This window comes from Jaculus jaculus, chromosome 14, assembly GCF_020740685.1.
Source record: "Jaculus jaculus isolate mJacJac1 chromosome 14, mJacJac1.mat.Y.cur, whole genome shotgun sequence".
In the NCBI taxonomy this organism is placed as follows: Eukaryota; Metazoa; Chordata; class Mammalia; order Rodentia; family Dipodidae; genus Jaculus; species Jaculus jaculus.
In genome coordinates, this window is record NC_059115.1 from 14,917,516 (window position 1) to 14,933,473 (window position 15,958).

Genomic DNA, 15,958 nt, shown 5'->3' on the forward strand with positions numbered 1-15,958 from the left:
AGTAAATTTTTATAAATTTATTAAAATAACTAAAGTAAAAAATTAATAATTGAACAATTAAAATAAATAAATTAAAATTAATTAATTTTTATTTGAGACAGAAAGAAAGTGGGGGAGAGAGAATGGGCATACCAGGGCTTCTAGCCACTGCAAACAAACTCTAGACACATGTGCCACTTTGTGCATCTGGCTTATGTGGGACTTGGAGGATTGAACCTGGGTCCTTAGGCTTCACAGGCAAGCGCATTAACTGCTAAGCCATCTCTCTAGCCCAGATTTATTAGCTTTCTACTCAAGCCCTAAATCATGATACTAGAGAGTATGTTCAGTTAACATAAAAGTATGGAATTGTTTTTAAATGTAGAAATAATTCAAATGCACATCTCCTGACAAATGAGTTAACCAAAGGAGGAATGCGCATGCACTGGAACAGTACCCAGTGACAAAACGAGTCAGTAACACAGGTGAGAACATGGGTGAACCGTAGAGTAGTTATGCCAAGTGCATCAGACACAAAACACCTACGTGCAGAACACCGAGACCTGCAGAGATAGAAAGAAGGCTAACGTTAAACATCTCCCATAGGCTCATGTGTCTGGAAGTGGGGCCAGGCTATGAAACCTTGAGGCTACCCTCAGTGACACTCTTCCTCCAGCAGGTCTCTATCTCATAAAGGTTCCACAACCGTCTCAAACAATGCTGCCATCTGGGGACCAAGTTTTCAAACTCATAGGCATATGAGGGACATTTTGAATTCATGCCACAACAGACATCATAGCCAGCAGGATGCTATTAAATTTACCTGAGCATGGAAAAAAAAAATCCAACAGAAGCTGCACAAAATACTCTTTTCCAGGAAGGGAATTCTGATCTCTCTATTGTCCACTTGCCCTCACTTCCCATGTTTGGAAGGAAGTCACTTTCCTTGGGACAACTAACGTGACAGAAATGGTGAGGAAACAGGATGGAAGAGATGGTGGTCTTAAAAGGAGCTGTACATGGGCTGGAGAGATCGCTTAGTGGTTAAAGGCCCTTGCCCGTAAAGCCTAAGGACCCAGGTTCAATTCTTCAGGTCCCACATAAGCCAGATACACATGGTGGCACATGCACCTGGAGCTTGTTTGCAGTGGCCAGAGGCTCTGGTATACCCATTCTCTCTCTTTCTCTCTCTGTCCCCTTCTGTCTCAAATACATTTAAAAAAAAATCAGAAAAAACTTAAAAAAAAATAAAGAAAGGAGTACAGAAGTCATAAAAGAAAAGATGGCAGAAAGAATGTAAGAGCAAAAGGATGGGGAGAAGGGCATTGGCTGTCTTCCAGGCACAAAGTGGCATGCATCACCTCATAGTGGCTGTCGTTACTTCTCGAAGATCTGCATCGTATTTGGCTCATCAACACACTGTCATTTGTTGCCCTGCTCCCTCACCTTTGACATCAAAATAGAGGGAATGGCAGAAGGCTTTGGATAGCCAAAAATATCCTTAGCAAGAGAAGCATCTCTGGGGTTGGAGAGCTGGCTTAGCTGTTAAGGCACTTGCCTGCAAAGCCAAAGGACCCTGATTTGATTTCCCAGGACCCAAGTAAACTGGATCCACAAGGTGGCACATGCGTCTGGAGTTTCTATGCAGTGGCTGGAAGCCCTGGTGTACCCGTTCTCTTTCTCTCAATCTCTCTCTCTCTCACTGTTTCTCAAATAAATAAAAAAAAAGTTTAAGAAAGAAACACATCTGGAGGTATCACCTTACCCAATCTAAAGCTACATTCCAAAGCCATAGTAATAAAAACAGCATAGTACTGGTGTAAGAACAGACATAGACCAAAGAAATAGAACTGCAGACCGGGTCTTTAGTTCAAGTAACTACAGCCTCTTGATCTTTCACAAAGGAGCCAACAACATACACTAGAGAAAACACAGCACCTTTAACAAATGGTGCTGGACAAACTGAATAACCACATGTAGAAAACCAGACCCACTTATCTCACTATGCACACACAAAAAAATTCAACTCCAAATAGAGTAAAGACTTCAACATAAGCCCTGAAACTCTCCAACTACTGGAAAAAAAAAAAATAGGAGGAACTTCCTGAAAAATACTCCAGTAACCCAGGAAATAAACACTCACTCAACCACAAAGCTGAAAAGCTTTTGTACAGAGAAACATACCATACACAGAGCCAACAGACTATATACAGAATGGGAGATAATATTTGCCAGCTATGCCACTGACACAGGCCTAATATCTAGAATCCACAAAGAACTAAATAAATAAATAAAAAATCAAACAATCCACTCAAATGGGGCAGAGAACTGAATAGAGAATTCTCAAAGTAAGAAATACAAATGGCCAATACTCAGGGAAATGTTCAACATCCTTAACCATCAGGGAAATGCAAATTAAAACAACTATACAATCCCACCTTACTCCAGTCAGGATGGCAATCATTAAAACACACACACACACACACAACCAACTGACAATAAATGTTGATAAGGATGTGGGAAATGAGGAACCCTCAGGCACTGCTGGTGGAGTGTAAACTTGTATAACCATTATGGAAATCAGCATGGAGACTCCTGAAAAAGAAGAAGATAGAGCTACCACTGACCCAGCTATTCCTCTACTGGATATCTACCCTAAAGGCTCCATTCTTCATTACGAGATATTTACTGCACCGTGTTTATAGCTGCTCCATTCACAATAGCTACAAACTGGAATCAGGATGCCCATCATTTGTCGAATGGATAATGAAGATGTGATACACACACATAATGGAATTCTACTCATAAGAAAAAATGAAATGAAATCTGTAGGAAAATAGATGGACTCGGAACAGATGCTAAGCAAACACACAAGCACAGAAAGACAAACACCACATGTTCTCCCTCATATGTGGTTCCTAACCTGGAACAGCTTGAGTTGCAGGCACTGCTGATGAAGAAATTGAGGGACAGATGATAAGGGTTTGGGGAAAGGGGGGATGGGTGAGTGGGGGGAGATATACACAAAACTAAAGCCAAAATGAATTGGTACCATAGAAACCTCCTTCCTGGATATCAGACTAAAAGATATAATACTCAGTAGGAATATGGGGGGATATTCTGGTAAAAATGGCCCTGGACAGGGTGGGATGAAGCCAAAGCAAAAAATATTTGGCTCTGGCTTGTAAGTCTCAGTACCAGAAATTGGTTACAACCCTCATTGAACTGGTCAGAGAGACCTAGAAGGTCCTCAAAACAGGACAGGCTTCTGTCAAAGCACTTGATTGCCCACATGAGGGAAAGAGTAAGATCCTATTGCTGGCAACACAGACCATGGAGAGATGGAGCAGGAATCTGGAAGGAAGCCACTTCCCAGATGGTTAGCCTGTGTAGTACTGCAAGGTGCTACATGTGCTGCTGGGAAAAATGGCCAACTGGGTTGTGAGCATGCAGGGGACACGGCTAGTCAAAAGCAATCAGCCTGACAAGACGTACACACTTTTGTAATAGTGGCACCCAGCCTAGGTGGGTAACCAATAGCTCTCTAATTGGCTAGAGATCCACTCTGTGGACAGGGACCCATAGCTGGAACTGGGAACCAGGTCAGAATCTTATGGTGACCAAGACTATAGACTCCAATGAGAAGCTCCCACCAGTCTTAGGCCAAAAGAGAGGTTATCATCACCAAAATTTCTCTAACAATACACATCCCCTTTAACCTGTGCTCATCTCACTCTCTGTTGAAGATTTTTTTTTTTTTTCAGAAGGCAGTGAAAACAGGACAACCAAAAATCTATCAACAAGTCAAGAACAGACAGCTGACTTCCTGGCAGGAGATGAACCACTCCTGGCACACCAGCTAGGTGCCCAGGTGAGACCGCAGAGGAAGTGGCAAGATGCGCAAGAGTACTGCTTCCACCATGAGCCTGATAACCTGCACCAGGGTGATGGAGACAGATACTAAGGACGCTCAACCCACAGCAAAGCAGAAGCCCAGAAGCTGCTGAGAGCTCAACACAAAAGGAGACTTAAAATACACCCACCACAGCTCATGGACTTTTATAGAAGAAGGGGTAGAAAGATTTTAAGAGTCATGGGGGGGGGGAGGGAATATTTAGAGGCATTGCACCCCCCACCACACACAATAGTGATTGACAGCTGCTCTCACAGCTCATAACCCACAACCTCATGGTGAATACCATCAACGCCACTGAGGAGGGCCCTTAGTGGGATGGAGGGGGGACAATGGTACCAACACATGATGTGTCCCATGCAAACTTTCTACTTAATTAAAACAAGTAAATCCTATAAAAAAGAAAATAGAAGAGAGACTACTTGGAAAGAGGAGGTTCAGTGGAGGGGAGATGGGGGACAAAGGAGGATGGTGGGGGAATAATGATCAGGGTGACTGTATATTTATGAAGGTTATCAATACATTAAAAAAATCAAAAAGGGCTGGAGAGATGGCTTAGTGGTTAAGGCGCTTGCCTGCAAAGCCTGAGGACCCAGCACCCATGTAAGCCAGATGCTCAAGGTGGTGCATGTGTCTGGAGATTGTTTGCAGTGGCTGGAAGCCTTGGCATGCCCATTCTCTTATAAATAAATAAAAATTGTAAGAAGGAAGAGCAAAGGCAGAAAGGAAGAGGTGGCTTGGCTTAGCTCACAACAATAACTCTAAGACCAACCTGGTGTGTCTTCCTGTTGCCTTACTGGGTAGCTCGGGCACGGTTCTGTTACCCATGCTACTCCTGAAAGAGAGAGACATTATTGGTTTGTCTTGGCAAGTATACTGAGATTTCTTCCCAGGACAGAGTGGGGTTGGCAGCAGTGCAAGTTCAATCATTGACCCTTAGATTTTTTTTTTTTGAAATTTATTTGCAAGCAAAGATAGAAAAGAGAATGGGTGCCCCAGCGCCTCCAGCTGCTGCAGACAAACTCTAGATGCATACGCCACTTTGTACATCTGGCTTTGTGTGGGTAGTGGCGAGTCAAACCCTGGTCCTTAGGCTTTGCAGGCAAGCTCCTTGACCACTGAACCATCTCTCTAGCCCCAGCCTTAGAATTTTTACCCAGATTATGCAAAAGAAGATGTTAAGGAGCTAGTGGATGTACAAACAAAAGTGTATCAGGTGTATATTCCCTTTCTGGCAAGAGAATCCCTACATAGCTGAGGGTACAAGCATGTGCAGTTTAACGAGGTGAACGTACTTGGAGCAATTCATCATGGATGGTTTTGTGGTGTTTGGGCATCACAGACTGTCCCTCAATGGAGAAGTCCATCATAAATGCAGCTTCCTAGGGTAATCATGATGCGTAGTAAGCACCGGATTCAGGAGGCTGCTCATACATAGCATTGTATGAAACCTCCCCTCCAACTTTGCATTTTATTTATTTGGTTTTTCAAGGTAGGGTCTCACTCTAGCCCAGGCTGACCTGGAATTCACTATGTCTCAGGGTGGCCTCGAACTCACAGTAATCCTCCTACCTCTGCCTCCCGGGTGCTGGGATTAAAGGCGTGCGCCACCACGCCCGGCGATTTATTTTTGTGAGAGCACGAGAGAGAGAAAATCGGCACACCAGGGCCTCTAGCCACTGCGATCGAGCTCCAGACACGAGCGCCACCTTGTGTACATGCACAGCCTTGTGCACATGCACCACTTTGTGCGGCTGGCTTATGTGGGTTTTGGGGAATCGAACCTGGGTCCCTTGGGCTTTGCAGGCAAGCTCCTTAACCACTGAGCCATCTCTCTAGCCCTGCATTTTTAATGTTGAGAATTTCATATAGCATATTCATCTTAGTCACCCTCTATCCCCCCGTCTTCTCTCTCTCGCACTAGAACGTTTCTTCCCAATGAACCCCTTCCTACTTTTGCGCCTTTCTTCGGTGATATACCGAGTTACATGAGGATTGCTTGCACCGTAATGGGTGGGAGTTCCTTGCTGAAGTGTGGGCACCCTTCCAGCAGCTTTACCACTGAAGACCATGGTCCATCTGCCCTCAGTCACTATTAACTGCCAACTGGGGAGGGGAGAGTGGAGCTCTGAAGAAAACTCATCTGTAGAAGGAGTATACTCGATGGATAGAATTTATAATAGAGCCAGGCGTGGTGGCGCACACCTTTAACCCCAGCACTCAGGAGGCAGAGGTAGGAGGATCGCTGTGAATTCGAGGCCACCCTGAGACTACAGAGTGATTGCCAGGTCAGCCTGAGCTAGAGTGAGACCCTACCTCGAAAAAAAAAAAAAATGTATAATAGATGCATGCATCAGCCAAACGGTCATTTATGCCACTACCAAATATGCACTTGGCCATAATTGCCTGTGGTGTGCTCTTGAATCATTGGCAGTGTGTCAGGTTCACTTACACCAGTATCACCACTTTGCACTACGTCTGAATACTGGTGGTGTCCCAAATAACACCTTCCACTATGTTAGGACAGCTGTGATGTCATCAGGTGTGAGGAATTAGAATTGGGCCAGTATCGTCTGCTACAATATTGTGCAGTGCCCGGCTTTACATAGCATGAAGACGCGGGAAACGCAGCTGCTTATCCCAAAGGCAACAGAAAGGCTCATGAAATAACTGCCTGGATTCCCAACAGGAGAGGAATAGCGTGGAGACACAATGGGAGAAGAGGGGTTCGAATGTGAGGCTAGGGAGATGGCGCAGTGGGGAAAGTTCTTGCTTTGCAAGCACGAGGACCTGAATTTAGATCCTTAGCATCCACATTAAAAGAAAGAGAGAGATAGCTTAAGACAGTGCCGGGCGTGGTGGCGCATGCCTTTAATCCCAGCACTCGGGAGGCAGAGGTAGGAGGATCGCCATGAGTTCGAGGCCACCCTGAGACTACATAGTGAGTTTCAGGTCAGCCTGAGTTAGAGTGAGACCCTACCTCGAAAAAACCAAAAAGAAAAAAAAAAAAAAAAAAAAAAAGCCCAAGCAACCTGACATGGTGGTGCATGCTTACAATGCCAGCACATGGGAAGCAGAGACAGGATTGTAAATTCAAGGTCAGCCTGGGCTATATAGCAAGACCATCCCCCCAAATGAGTGAATGTGTGGATGTACACACACACACATGCACACAGAACCAATCTATTTCACGAATCTACTTTTGGGATCAAATTTACACCACATGGGTTACCATCATGATGCTGTACATCTTAGATATACTTAAACTTTGCCAATTAACATTTTAAAGGAAATTCACTATTCCTGGTTTCCTCAGAACATTTACTTAGACACCTACCATAAGGTGGTTAAAGCATCAGCAGTCTTAGACCATCCACTGACATTGTAGGATCACTAACCCACCAACACATCCGAGTTTCACCACAGATGGTCATGGAAGAATTTCCCAGATCATCCTTTGGTTTACTATTGCCTTGAGCCCAAGACATACTCTTCTTAGGTATACAGGTAATGCAAAGAGAAGAGAACACTGGGCTGGAGAGATGGCTTAGCGGTTAGGGCACATGCCTATGGAAGCCTAAGGATCCAGGTTCGATCCTCCAGGTCCCATGTAAGCCAAATGCACATGGTGCTGCAAGCAACCGGAGTTTGTTTGTGGCCCTGGCGTGCCCATTCTCTCTCTCTCCCTCTATCTGTCTTTCTCTCTGTGTCTGTCGCTCTCAAATAAATAAAGAAAAAATTTTAAAAAAAGTGGAAGAGTAGTGATATCACAGGGTCCCCAATGTTCTCCTGTAGCCCCCGTATGTGTGTACACAGGGAGTGGGCCTCTTTGTACATACAAGCATATACCACAAACAGACATGCACCAAAGGAAGTGCAAAAGCAGCCACAGCTAATGAAAGCAAATAGGTGTGCTATGCGCAAGTAGAACCTTACTGAGAGCTGGGCATGGTGGTGATACATGCCTGGGTTCCCAGCACTGAGGAGGCTGAGGTATGAGGCTCATGAGTTCAAATCCAGTGTGGGCTACATAACATGACCCTGTCTCACTAAACCAAAAGCCAAACAGTCCTATAAACTTATTGACTGACAGTTTAAATTTAATTTCCTTGGTTTTTTTTTTTTAATGGAACATTCTTTTCCTCTTTGTTGGACACTGATTCCGTGACAGGACTCCAGGGGCCATCAAGACTATGTCCTCTGTCCTGCATAGCAGGTGGAAGGGGAAAGCATTCCCAAGAGAACACTGCCAAGTATTGTCAGGTGAGCTGCTGACCCCGTGAAGTCCTAAAGTTCCTCAATGCTTTTCCCATACAAGTCATGCTTTCCCAACACTGTTTTCTGTTTGCTGAGTTTAAGTCACAGTGATCTTGTTCAAGCTCTTACTAAAGCCCCAATGTCTACTACTAACATAAGGCACAAAGAAGCTATTGTATCTTCTTATTTTGTTTTGTTTGTTCAGGGTAGGGGCACCCTCTAGCCCAGGCTGACCTGGAATTCACTATGTAGTCTCAGGGTGGCCTTGAACTCACAGCAATCCTCCTACCTCAGCCTCCTGAATACTGGAATTAAAGGCACATGCTACCATGCCTGGCCCAGAAGTCATTGTATCTTGATGTACCTTTCACATGTAAGCTCATTAATGATTTCCTCATGTGCTTTTTTGGGGGGGGGGAGGTTCGAGGTAGGGTCTCACTCTAGCCCAGGCTGACCTGGAATTCACTATGGAGTCTCAGGGTGGCCTCGAACTCACAGCAATCCTCCTACCTCTGCCTCCCGAGGGCTGGGATTAAAGGCGTGCGCCACCACATAATGTGCTTCTTAACAAAAGCACCGTGCTGGGGTTGACATGCAGAGGGTGGCGTCCTCTCTCCATCCTCCTTTCTACTCTAAGTCCTGACGTGTCTGCAATGAGTTGAGACCACTTCTTTTTCCTGTGCTGACCAAGGCAAGTATGCTATCTGAGGCATCTCTCTCTCTCTCTCTCTGTGCCTGTGTGTGCCCATGGATGTGGGTGGCAAACCCATCTCCCCGGCCTCCTTTCTCCTTCCTTTTGAAAATCACTTAAAGTAAAGACGACTGTGGCTTGTTGGTTGTACAATGACAGGAGCCTCATTTGGCCTTCAAGCTAGTATGGTTTCCTCACCCCCACGTTTCCTCGAAGACTAGAAGTCCCCAGGTTTTGCAGAGTCAAGGGAAAGCTCACTCTTTCCCATGTGCACAGACACTCACTGACACCTAGAAGATTTGGTGTCATTCACATTTATGGCATCTTACCCAGCGCCCACCCGCAGCACAGGCCCCTCCTCAGCAGCAGGGGACAGAGGTGGCTCTGGTCCTCAGTACAGAAGCTTGTCTCATTAAAAGAAATCTCTTGGCTTCGCAGTTAAGGCATTTGCCTGCAAAGCCAAAGGACCCAGGTTTGATTCCCCAGGACCTGCGTATAAGTCAGATGACAAGGTGGGACCATGTCTGGAGTTCTTTTGCAGTGGCTGGGGGTCTTGGTGCACCCATTCTTTATCTCTACCTGCCCCCCTTTCTCTCTCTCCTTAAATAAAAATATTGAAAAAAAAAACTGAGTTCCCAAACCTTACATGAATAAACATAAATGAGGCAACTTACTTAATGCCAGAGGGGCCCCTCCGAAAAGCCGTCTCAAAGTGGTATCTGAAAAAGAAAAGAGTATCAGCACTTTGCATGCTTCTGAGCCCCAACCTTTTGTTACTGCTCTTCACAGTCTCTTACTACTGGCATTTTTTTTTTTTTTTTAACATTACTGTTTTTAGGTTAGCATACAAAGCAATGGGTTTCATCCTGGCATCTTCACGCATATGTGTCCTTACACTTTGTTTTTATTTCCCTTCCATGATACTACCTAGAGGTCAGTATATTTAACCGTTACCAGGGGAACTGGTCTAAAGCAATGGCTTGCCACTGAAAAGATTTTATTTCAGCAGGAATATGTGGAAATGCCTATAGACATTTTAAAAATTTTGTTTATTTTTGTTTATTTGACAATGACAGACAGAAAGAGAAAGAATGGGTGTGCCAGGGCCTCCAGCCACTGCAAATGAACTCCAGACATGTGAGCCCCCTTGTGTATCTGGCTAACGTGGGTCCTGGGAAATCGAATCTAGGTACTTCAGCTTTGCCGGGTAAATGCCTTAACTGCTAAGACATCCCTCCAGCTCCCCAAGCCTTATTTTTTCAAAAAACGTTTTATTAGCGAAAGAGAGAGAGAGAGAGAGAGAGAGAAGGGAGGGAGGGAGAGAGAGAAAGAAAGAAAGGGCACACCAGGACCTCTAGCAAATGAACTCCAAGCGCATGCACCACCTTGTACATATGGCTTTATGTGGGTACTGGGCAATTGAACCTGGGTCCTTTGCTTCATAGGCAAGTACCTTAACCACTAAGTCATCTCTCCAGCCACCCCCCTTTGAGACAACTATGTCTTACTATGTAGTCCAGGCTTGCCTAGAACTCCTAGCAATCCGCCTGCCTCAGCACCCTGCCTCACCCACAGTGTTGGGATGACATACGTGAGGCATCACATGTGTTCATTTCTCTAGTTCTGAAATCCTTAAGACCACCCCTCCTTTCCTGCAGGACACCACATGGCCTGGTTCCTACTTACTTCTGAGTTCATCCTTCACTCTCTTTGCCAGGTCACTGCGGCACATCTTCTCCAAGATGTGGATGGTCACCATCCCCACCCAGTCCCTGGGGCATTGGAGGAGGATGCCCAGTAGCTGTTCTGGATTGGACAGTTCGGTCTGCAACTGGGGAAAGTGAAGACCACGTGGCAGGGGATATGCCCGCAGAAAGGCCTTGAAGCGGCTGAACTCACTGGCGTTGAATTGTTTCAGGATCTGCAGCAGGTTGAACTTGAGCCCATGAGGATATGCCATGTCGTCCTCACGAGAGCTCAGCTCTCGGGTCTGTGGAAGAATTGAGGGAAGAGGCGGAGAGAGACAGCAAGTGATCCTTCTGTCTTGAACACTGGTCATCCCAGCACCATGACAATGGCATCGGCACTTTTTCCCTGTTCCTTCCAGAACTCTCAACAAAGGTTCAGTTCACAGAGAGCTCTGTTCTTGGACTGATATGAAACTCATCTTTTGAGTGTCTTAGGGTATTTTGAGAACATGGGAAGCTCTGAGGGCACGTGGAAAAATCTCTACAGTCACACCCCCTGCCCTGGGAGATCATCAGCTGGTTGTAAGTTTAATGTACAAGCAAGTTCATGGAACCTGTGGCATTCACCCTCATAACAACCCGACCTGTAGTTACCGGAAGGGGTTCTGAGTACTAAATTAGAATCTCGGGTTGAAAATACCTTGGTATTTATTTGAAGTATGTCTCTCAGTTTGCCATTAATCTAGGAGAGGGGAGCGTTTTACAGCCAGCGTACCTGGAGCTTGAATGCATTGACATAGAACGGGTGGGTACACTTATCTTATAGGCGTCAGGGTGTTGCTAAGTTGTTTTACTAAGTTGCACACACCAAATACACATATATGTTTTCATTCTTCCCAATGACACTGAGATATAGGAGACAGAATGCTACACATTCATGTTGTGCAATGTGATGATTAAACACACACACAAACTGTGAAATAATTACTGCAATCACATTAGGTAACACAGCCACCCCCTAGAATAGGTTGTCTGGTTTTGGAGTAGTAATATTTATGGTCTACTATCTTAGCAAACTTCAAGCAGAATAACTACCGTCACCACAGTAACTATTGACACCAGATGGTATATCCGACCCTCAGTTCTTGCTCATAACAAACACCTTGTATCCACAGACCATCATCTCATATATTTCCCCTTTAAGATGTTTGAGATAGTTATTCTCCCTTGTTCGTCTTTACTTTTTATTTTTAGTTTTTGGTTTTTCGAGGTGGGGTCTCACTCTAGCCCAGGCTGACCTGGAATTCACTATGGAGTCTCAGGCTGGCCTCAAACTCACAGTGATCCTCCTACCTCTGCCTCTTGAGTTCTGGGATTAAAGGCATGTGCCACCACGCCCGGCTCCTTTATACATTTTTTGACTAGGTCTTACAATTGTAAGGAGAGTGAACAACCAATGTTGAAAACAAAGTTAAAGTGAGTTCAGGGTACTTATAACGAAGAATATCGCCTGGAGGTCAACCAAGGGATGAATGGTAAGTCTGGGGAGGTGGGTCAGCAGTGAACAGACTTGCTTGCAAAGCCTGATGGCCCAGGTTCAATTCCCTAGTACCCATGTGAAGCCACAAGTGCAAAACGGCACATGCATCTGGAGTTTGTATACAGTGTCAAGCAGCCTGGCATACCCATTCTCTCTCACTGCCCACACATAAGTATTGAAAAAGAGATGAATGGATAAAGAAAATGTGGTGGATATACACAAAACAGAGAGAGGCAGGCAGAGAGCAAGCCAGAGGGGGTGGGGGGGGTAGGGGTGGCATGGGCAGGCAGAGAAAAGGGGCCCACAGAGAGAGGGGCGGGGCCCCGAAAGAGAATGAGGCAGACAGAGAGACAGAGAGGCACGCAGAGACAGAGACAGAGAGGCGCGCAGAGACAGAGACAGAGAGGCGCGCAGAGACAGAGACAGAGAGGCGCGCAGAGACAGAGACAGAGAGGCGCGCAGAGACAGAGGCGCAGAGACAGAGAGGCGCAAAGGGGCGCAGGGGGCAGGGGGCAGAGGGGGGGTGCAGAGGGGGCAGAGAGGGGCAGACACACACACACACACACACACACACACACACACACACACACACAGAGACAGACAGACATACAAAGAGACAGAAGAATGAATGGGCACGCCAGGGCTTCTAGTCACTGCAAACGAACTCCAAACACGTGCGCCCCTTTGTGCATCTGGCTAACGTGGGTCCTGGGGAATCGAGCCTTGAACTGGGGTCCTTAGGCTTCACAGGCAAGTGCTTAACCCACTAAGCCATCTCTCAAGCCCAATAAAAATATTTTTTAAACTGATAAGAATAGATACCACACTTGATCTTAGCCAAAAGGCCAAGCATGAGTGCAGCCTCCATGGTGAACCTGATAATCAGTGTAGGAGACAGACCTTGAGGATACTCAACACCTACCAGATTTAGAGGCTCCTAAGAGCTCCTCAGTGAAGTAGACTTAAAGCTCACCTACCATGGCTCAGGGAATTTTGCAGAAGGGGGGGGGCAGAACGATTCTAAGAGCCACAGGTTGAGACATCATGCTCAGGGGCCTTGCTCACCCCACAAAATAACTGACTACTGCTCCCACAACACAGAAACTACAACCTCATGAGGAATACCTGCAACCCCACTGAGGAGTGTTCCCAACAGAATGGGGGCAGGGATGAGGAAAAAGAGGTTACCAACACATGATGTGTCCATACGAAATGTTAATAATGGTAATAAAACATCATTTTCTTAAAAAGGTGAAGCATTGAGGGCTTGGATGTGGCTCAGTGCTACAGCCATTACCTAGCATGCATAAGTCCCTGGGTGTTAACACGCGCACATTGATGGGAAAAAGTGAAAAGCTGACATGAAGGATTAAGACTTAACAGACCAAGCATCTGCTTTAAAACTGGGCATGGGGGACGGTACACCCATAGCATCAGCTACTCAAGATCCTCAGACAGGAGTTTTCAGTTGAACCAAACAGTTCAAGACCCACTGGGAAACAGAGACCCTGCCTCAAAAAGAAAAGAAAAGGAAAACATAAACCTACATTACAATGTAAAAGCATTTATCTGAATAACTTCTTTCAAATTTTCAGATTTCATCCATCTTCCCCTTTAAAGAATGTTGGCATGGGCTGGGGATGTTGCTCAGTTGAGAGCACACTTGTCTAGCATACATGAAGCCCTGGGTTCAAACCCCAGCACCACAAAATAAAACCTGGCATATTGGTACCTGCCTGTAATCCCAACCCTTGGGATGAGGAAACAGGAGGAACAGGTGTTGAAGGCCAGACATAGCCAGTTTGAGGTCACCCTAGGGCTATGTGAGACGGTCTCCAAAAGTCAAAACGTACAAATCAGTCAGGAAATAAACAAGTTAAAGGGATGCCCAGGGAGGATGCCTCACATGCCAGCGTGGTGCTCAGTGTGGAATGAAGATCCACTTGTGTAAGGATGCTAGGGGGAGGCCAACTGGGATTAAGCAAGCATCAGTGTTCAGCCATGCACTAGTTTTATCCAGAACCTGTGATTTCAATATTCATACCTCTAATCAAAGTCAAATGGATACAGTCAGTACATTGGTTAAAATTCTTAAGTTAGAGGCCTTTAATCCCAGCACTCGGGAGGCAGAGGCAGGAGGTTTTCTGTGAGTTCAAGGCCACCCTGAGACTACATAGTGAATTCCAGGTCAGCCTGGGCTAGAGTAAGACCCTACCTCGGAAAAAAAAAAAAAATACTTAAGCTAGGAGACAGATTGAAATGGGCCAAAAACCTGAGGGGTTTTCAAAGCTGGTGGTCATTAGCAATACTCAGTGTGTAATTATGATAGGAACATCGAGTAATATGACTACCGTTAAGCAATGAGAGAAACCTGAAGTGGAAAATAGTGTGCATACCAAAACATCAGTGCTTATATTTTGATCAACCTGCAATAGGAGATCACTGCAAATCTTGGCTTTCCTGTCTGTAATGGCATGCATTTTATTTGTGGAACTATGTGCTTAATAGAAGAGCAATTCATTGGCTCTGATGTCCTACACCTGCCAGTCCAACACTTAGGAGGCCCAAAGCAGGATGACTGAAAATTTGAGATTACCCTGAGCTACATGGAGAGACCCTGTCGGGGGGGGGGGGTTGCGGGGGGGAAAGAACAATTTACCACATTATGGAAACCTGTCAGGAAAGGGCCACAAAGTGCTCATGGATTTAGTAGAGAAGTGAGATACCAGCTTCACATGGCCAGTATATTGGCTCATGGTCTAGACTGTTTTCCTGACCACCATAAGCTACCTTATTCTTTCTACATTGTTCTCATTTGGACAAAGTTAATTCAACTTTACATTCACATTCCAATAGTTTTAGGAAGGCCAGTCTCTTAATATTAATGGTCCCCACTATACATAAAGCTTAGTATTGTTGGGGAGGTGGGGTTAAAGTACACTTTAAGTGAGCTGGAGAGATGGTTTAGTGGTTAAGGCACTTGCCTGCAAAGTCTAAGGACCCAGGATCAATTTCCAGTACCACATAAAGCCAGATGCACAAAGGGGCACACGCATCTGGAATTTGTTTCTAGTAATGGTTAGAGGTCCTGGCACACCCATATATTCTCATTCTCTCAAGTAAGTTAATAAAAAATGCACTATAGGAACTCAGAACAGGGTGGGGGTGCAAGTCAATAGAAGAACACGTTCCTAGAATTCAGGAGGCCGTAGAGTGAGAAAGTGATGCCATTTTGGATGGCGTGGTACCAGAAGGGCTATCAGAGAAGATACTGATAAAGAGCTAGAAAAAGCTGGGACTAGAGATGGTTGAGCTGTTCAGGTGCTTGCCTGCAAAGCCACAGGACCCAGATTCGATTCCCCAGGACACATGTGGGCCAGATGCACAAGGTGGTACTTATGTCTGAAATTTGGTTGCAATGGCTGAAGGTCCTGGCATGCCCATTCTCTCTATCTGCTTCTCTATCTCAGATAAATACAAATACCAGCACTCAGGAGGCAGAGGTAGGAGGATCACCAGGAGTTTGAGGCTACTCTGAGACTACATAGTGAATTCCAGGTCAGCCTGGGCCACAGTGAGACCCCACCTGGAAAAACAAAAGGGAAAAAAAAGTAAAATAAATCAAAATTTAAAAAAAAATTTTTTTAAAGCTGGCCCTGATGATACAGGCTTGTAATTCTAACTACTCAGGTGGTTGAGACAGGAGGATTTCAAGTTCAAGGATGACTTGGGCTATAGTCCAAAGTCAGCCTGGGGGCTAGAGATGGCTCAGCAGTTAAGGTACCTGCCTACAAAGCCTAAGGATGGGGGTTCAATTCCACAGTACCCACATAAACCAGATGAAAATGTGGTACATAGAAGCCCTGGTGCGTGTTTTCTCATTCTCTTGC

General features: G+C 45.5%; 1 protein-coding gene across 1 annotated transcript in view; it reads right to left on the bottom strand.

Annotated features, from left to right (window-relative positions):
• Window positions 1-15,958, bottom strand: part of LOC101615521 (NACHT, LRR and PYD domains-containing protein 7) — a 42,781-nt gene that overhangs the window by 24,087 nt on the left and 2,736 nt on the right. The window contains exons 2-3 of the mRNA XM_045133334.1: window positions 14,728-14,741; window positions 10,527-10,830 (exon numbers count right to left, since the gene is read on the bottom strand). Of these exons, the coding sequence (XP_044989269.1) occupies window positions 10,527-10,830; window positions 14,728-14,741 (318 nt within the window). The remainder of the gene's footprint in view (window positions 1-10,526; window positions 10,831-14,727; window positions 14,742-15,958) is intronic.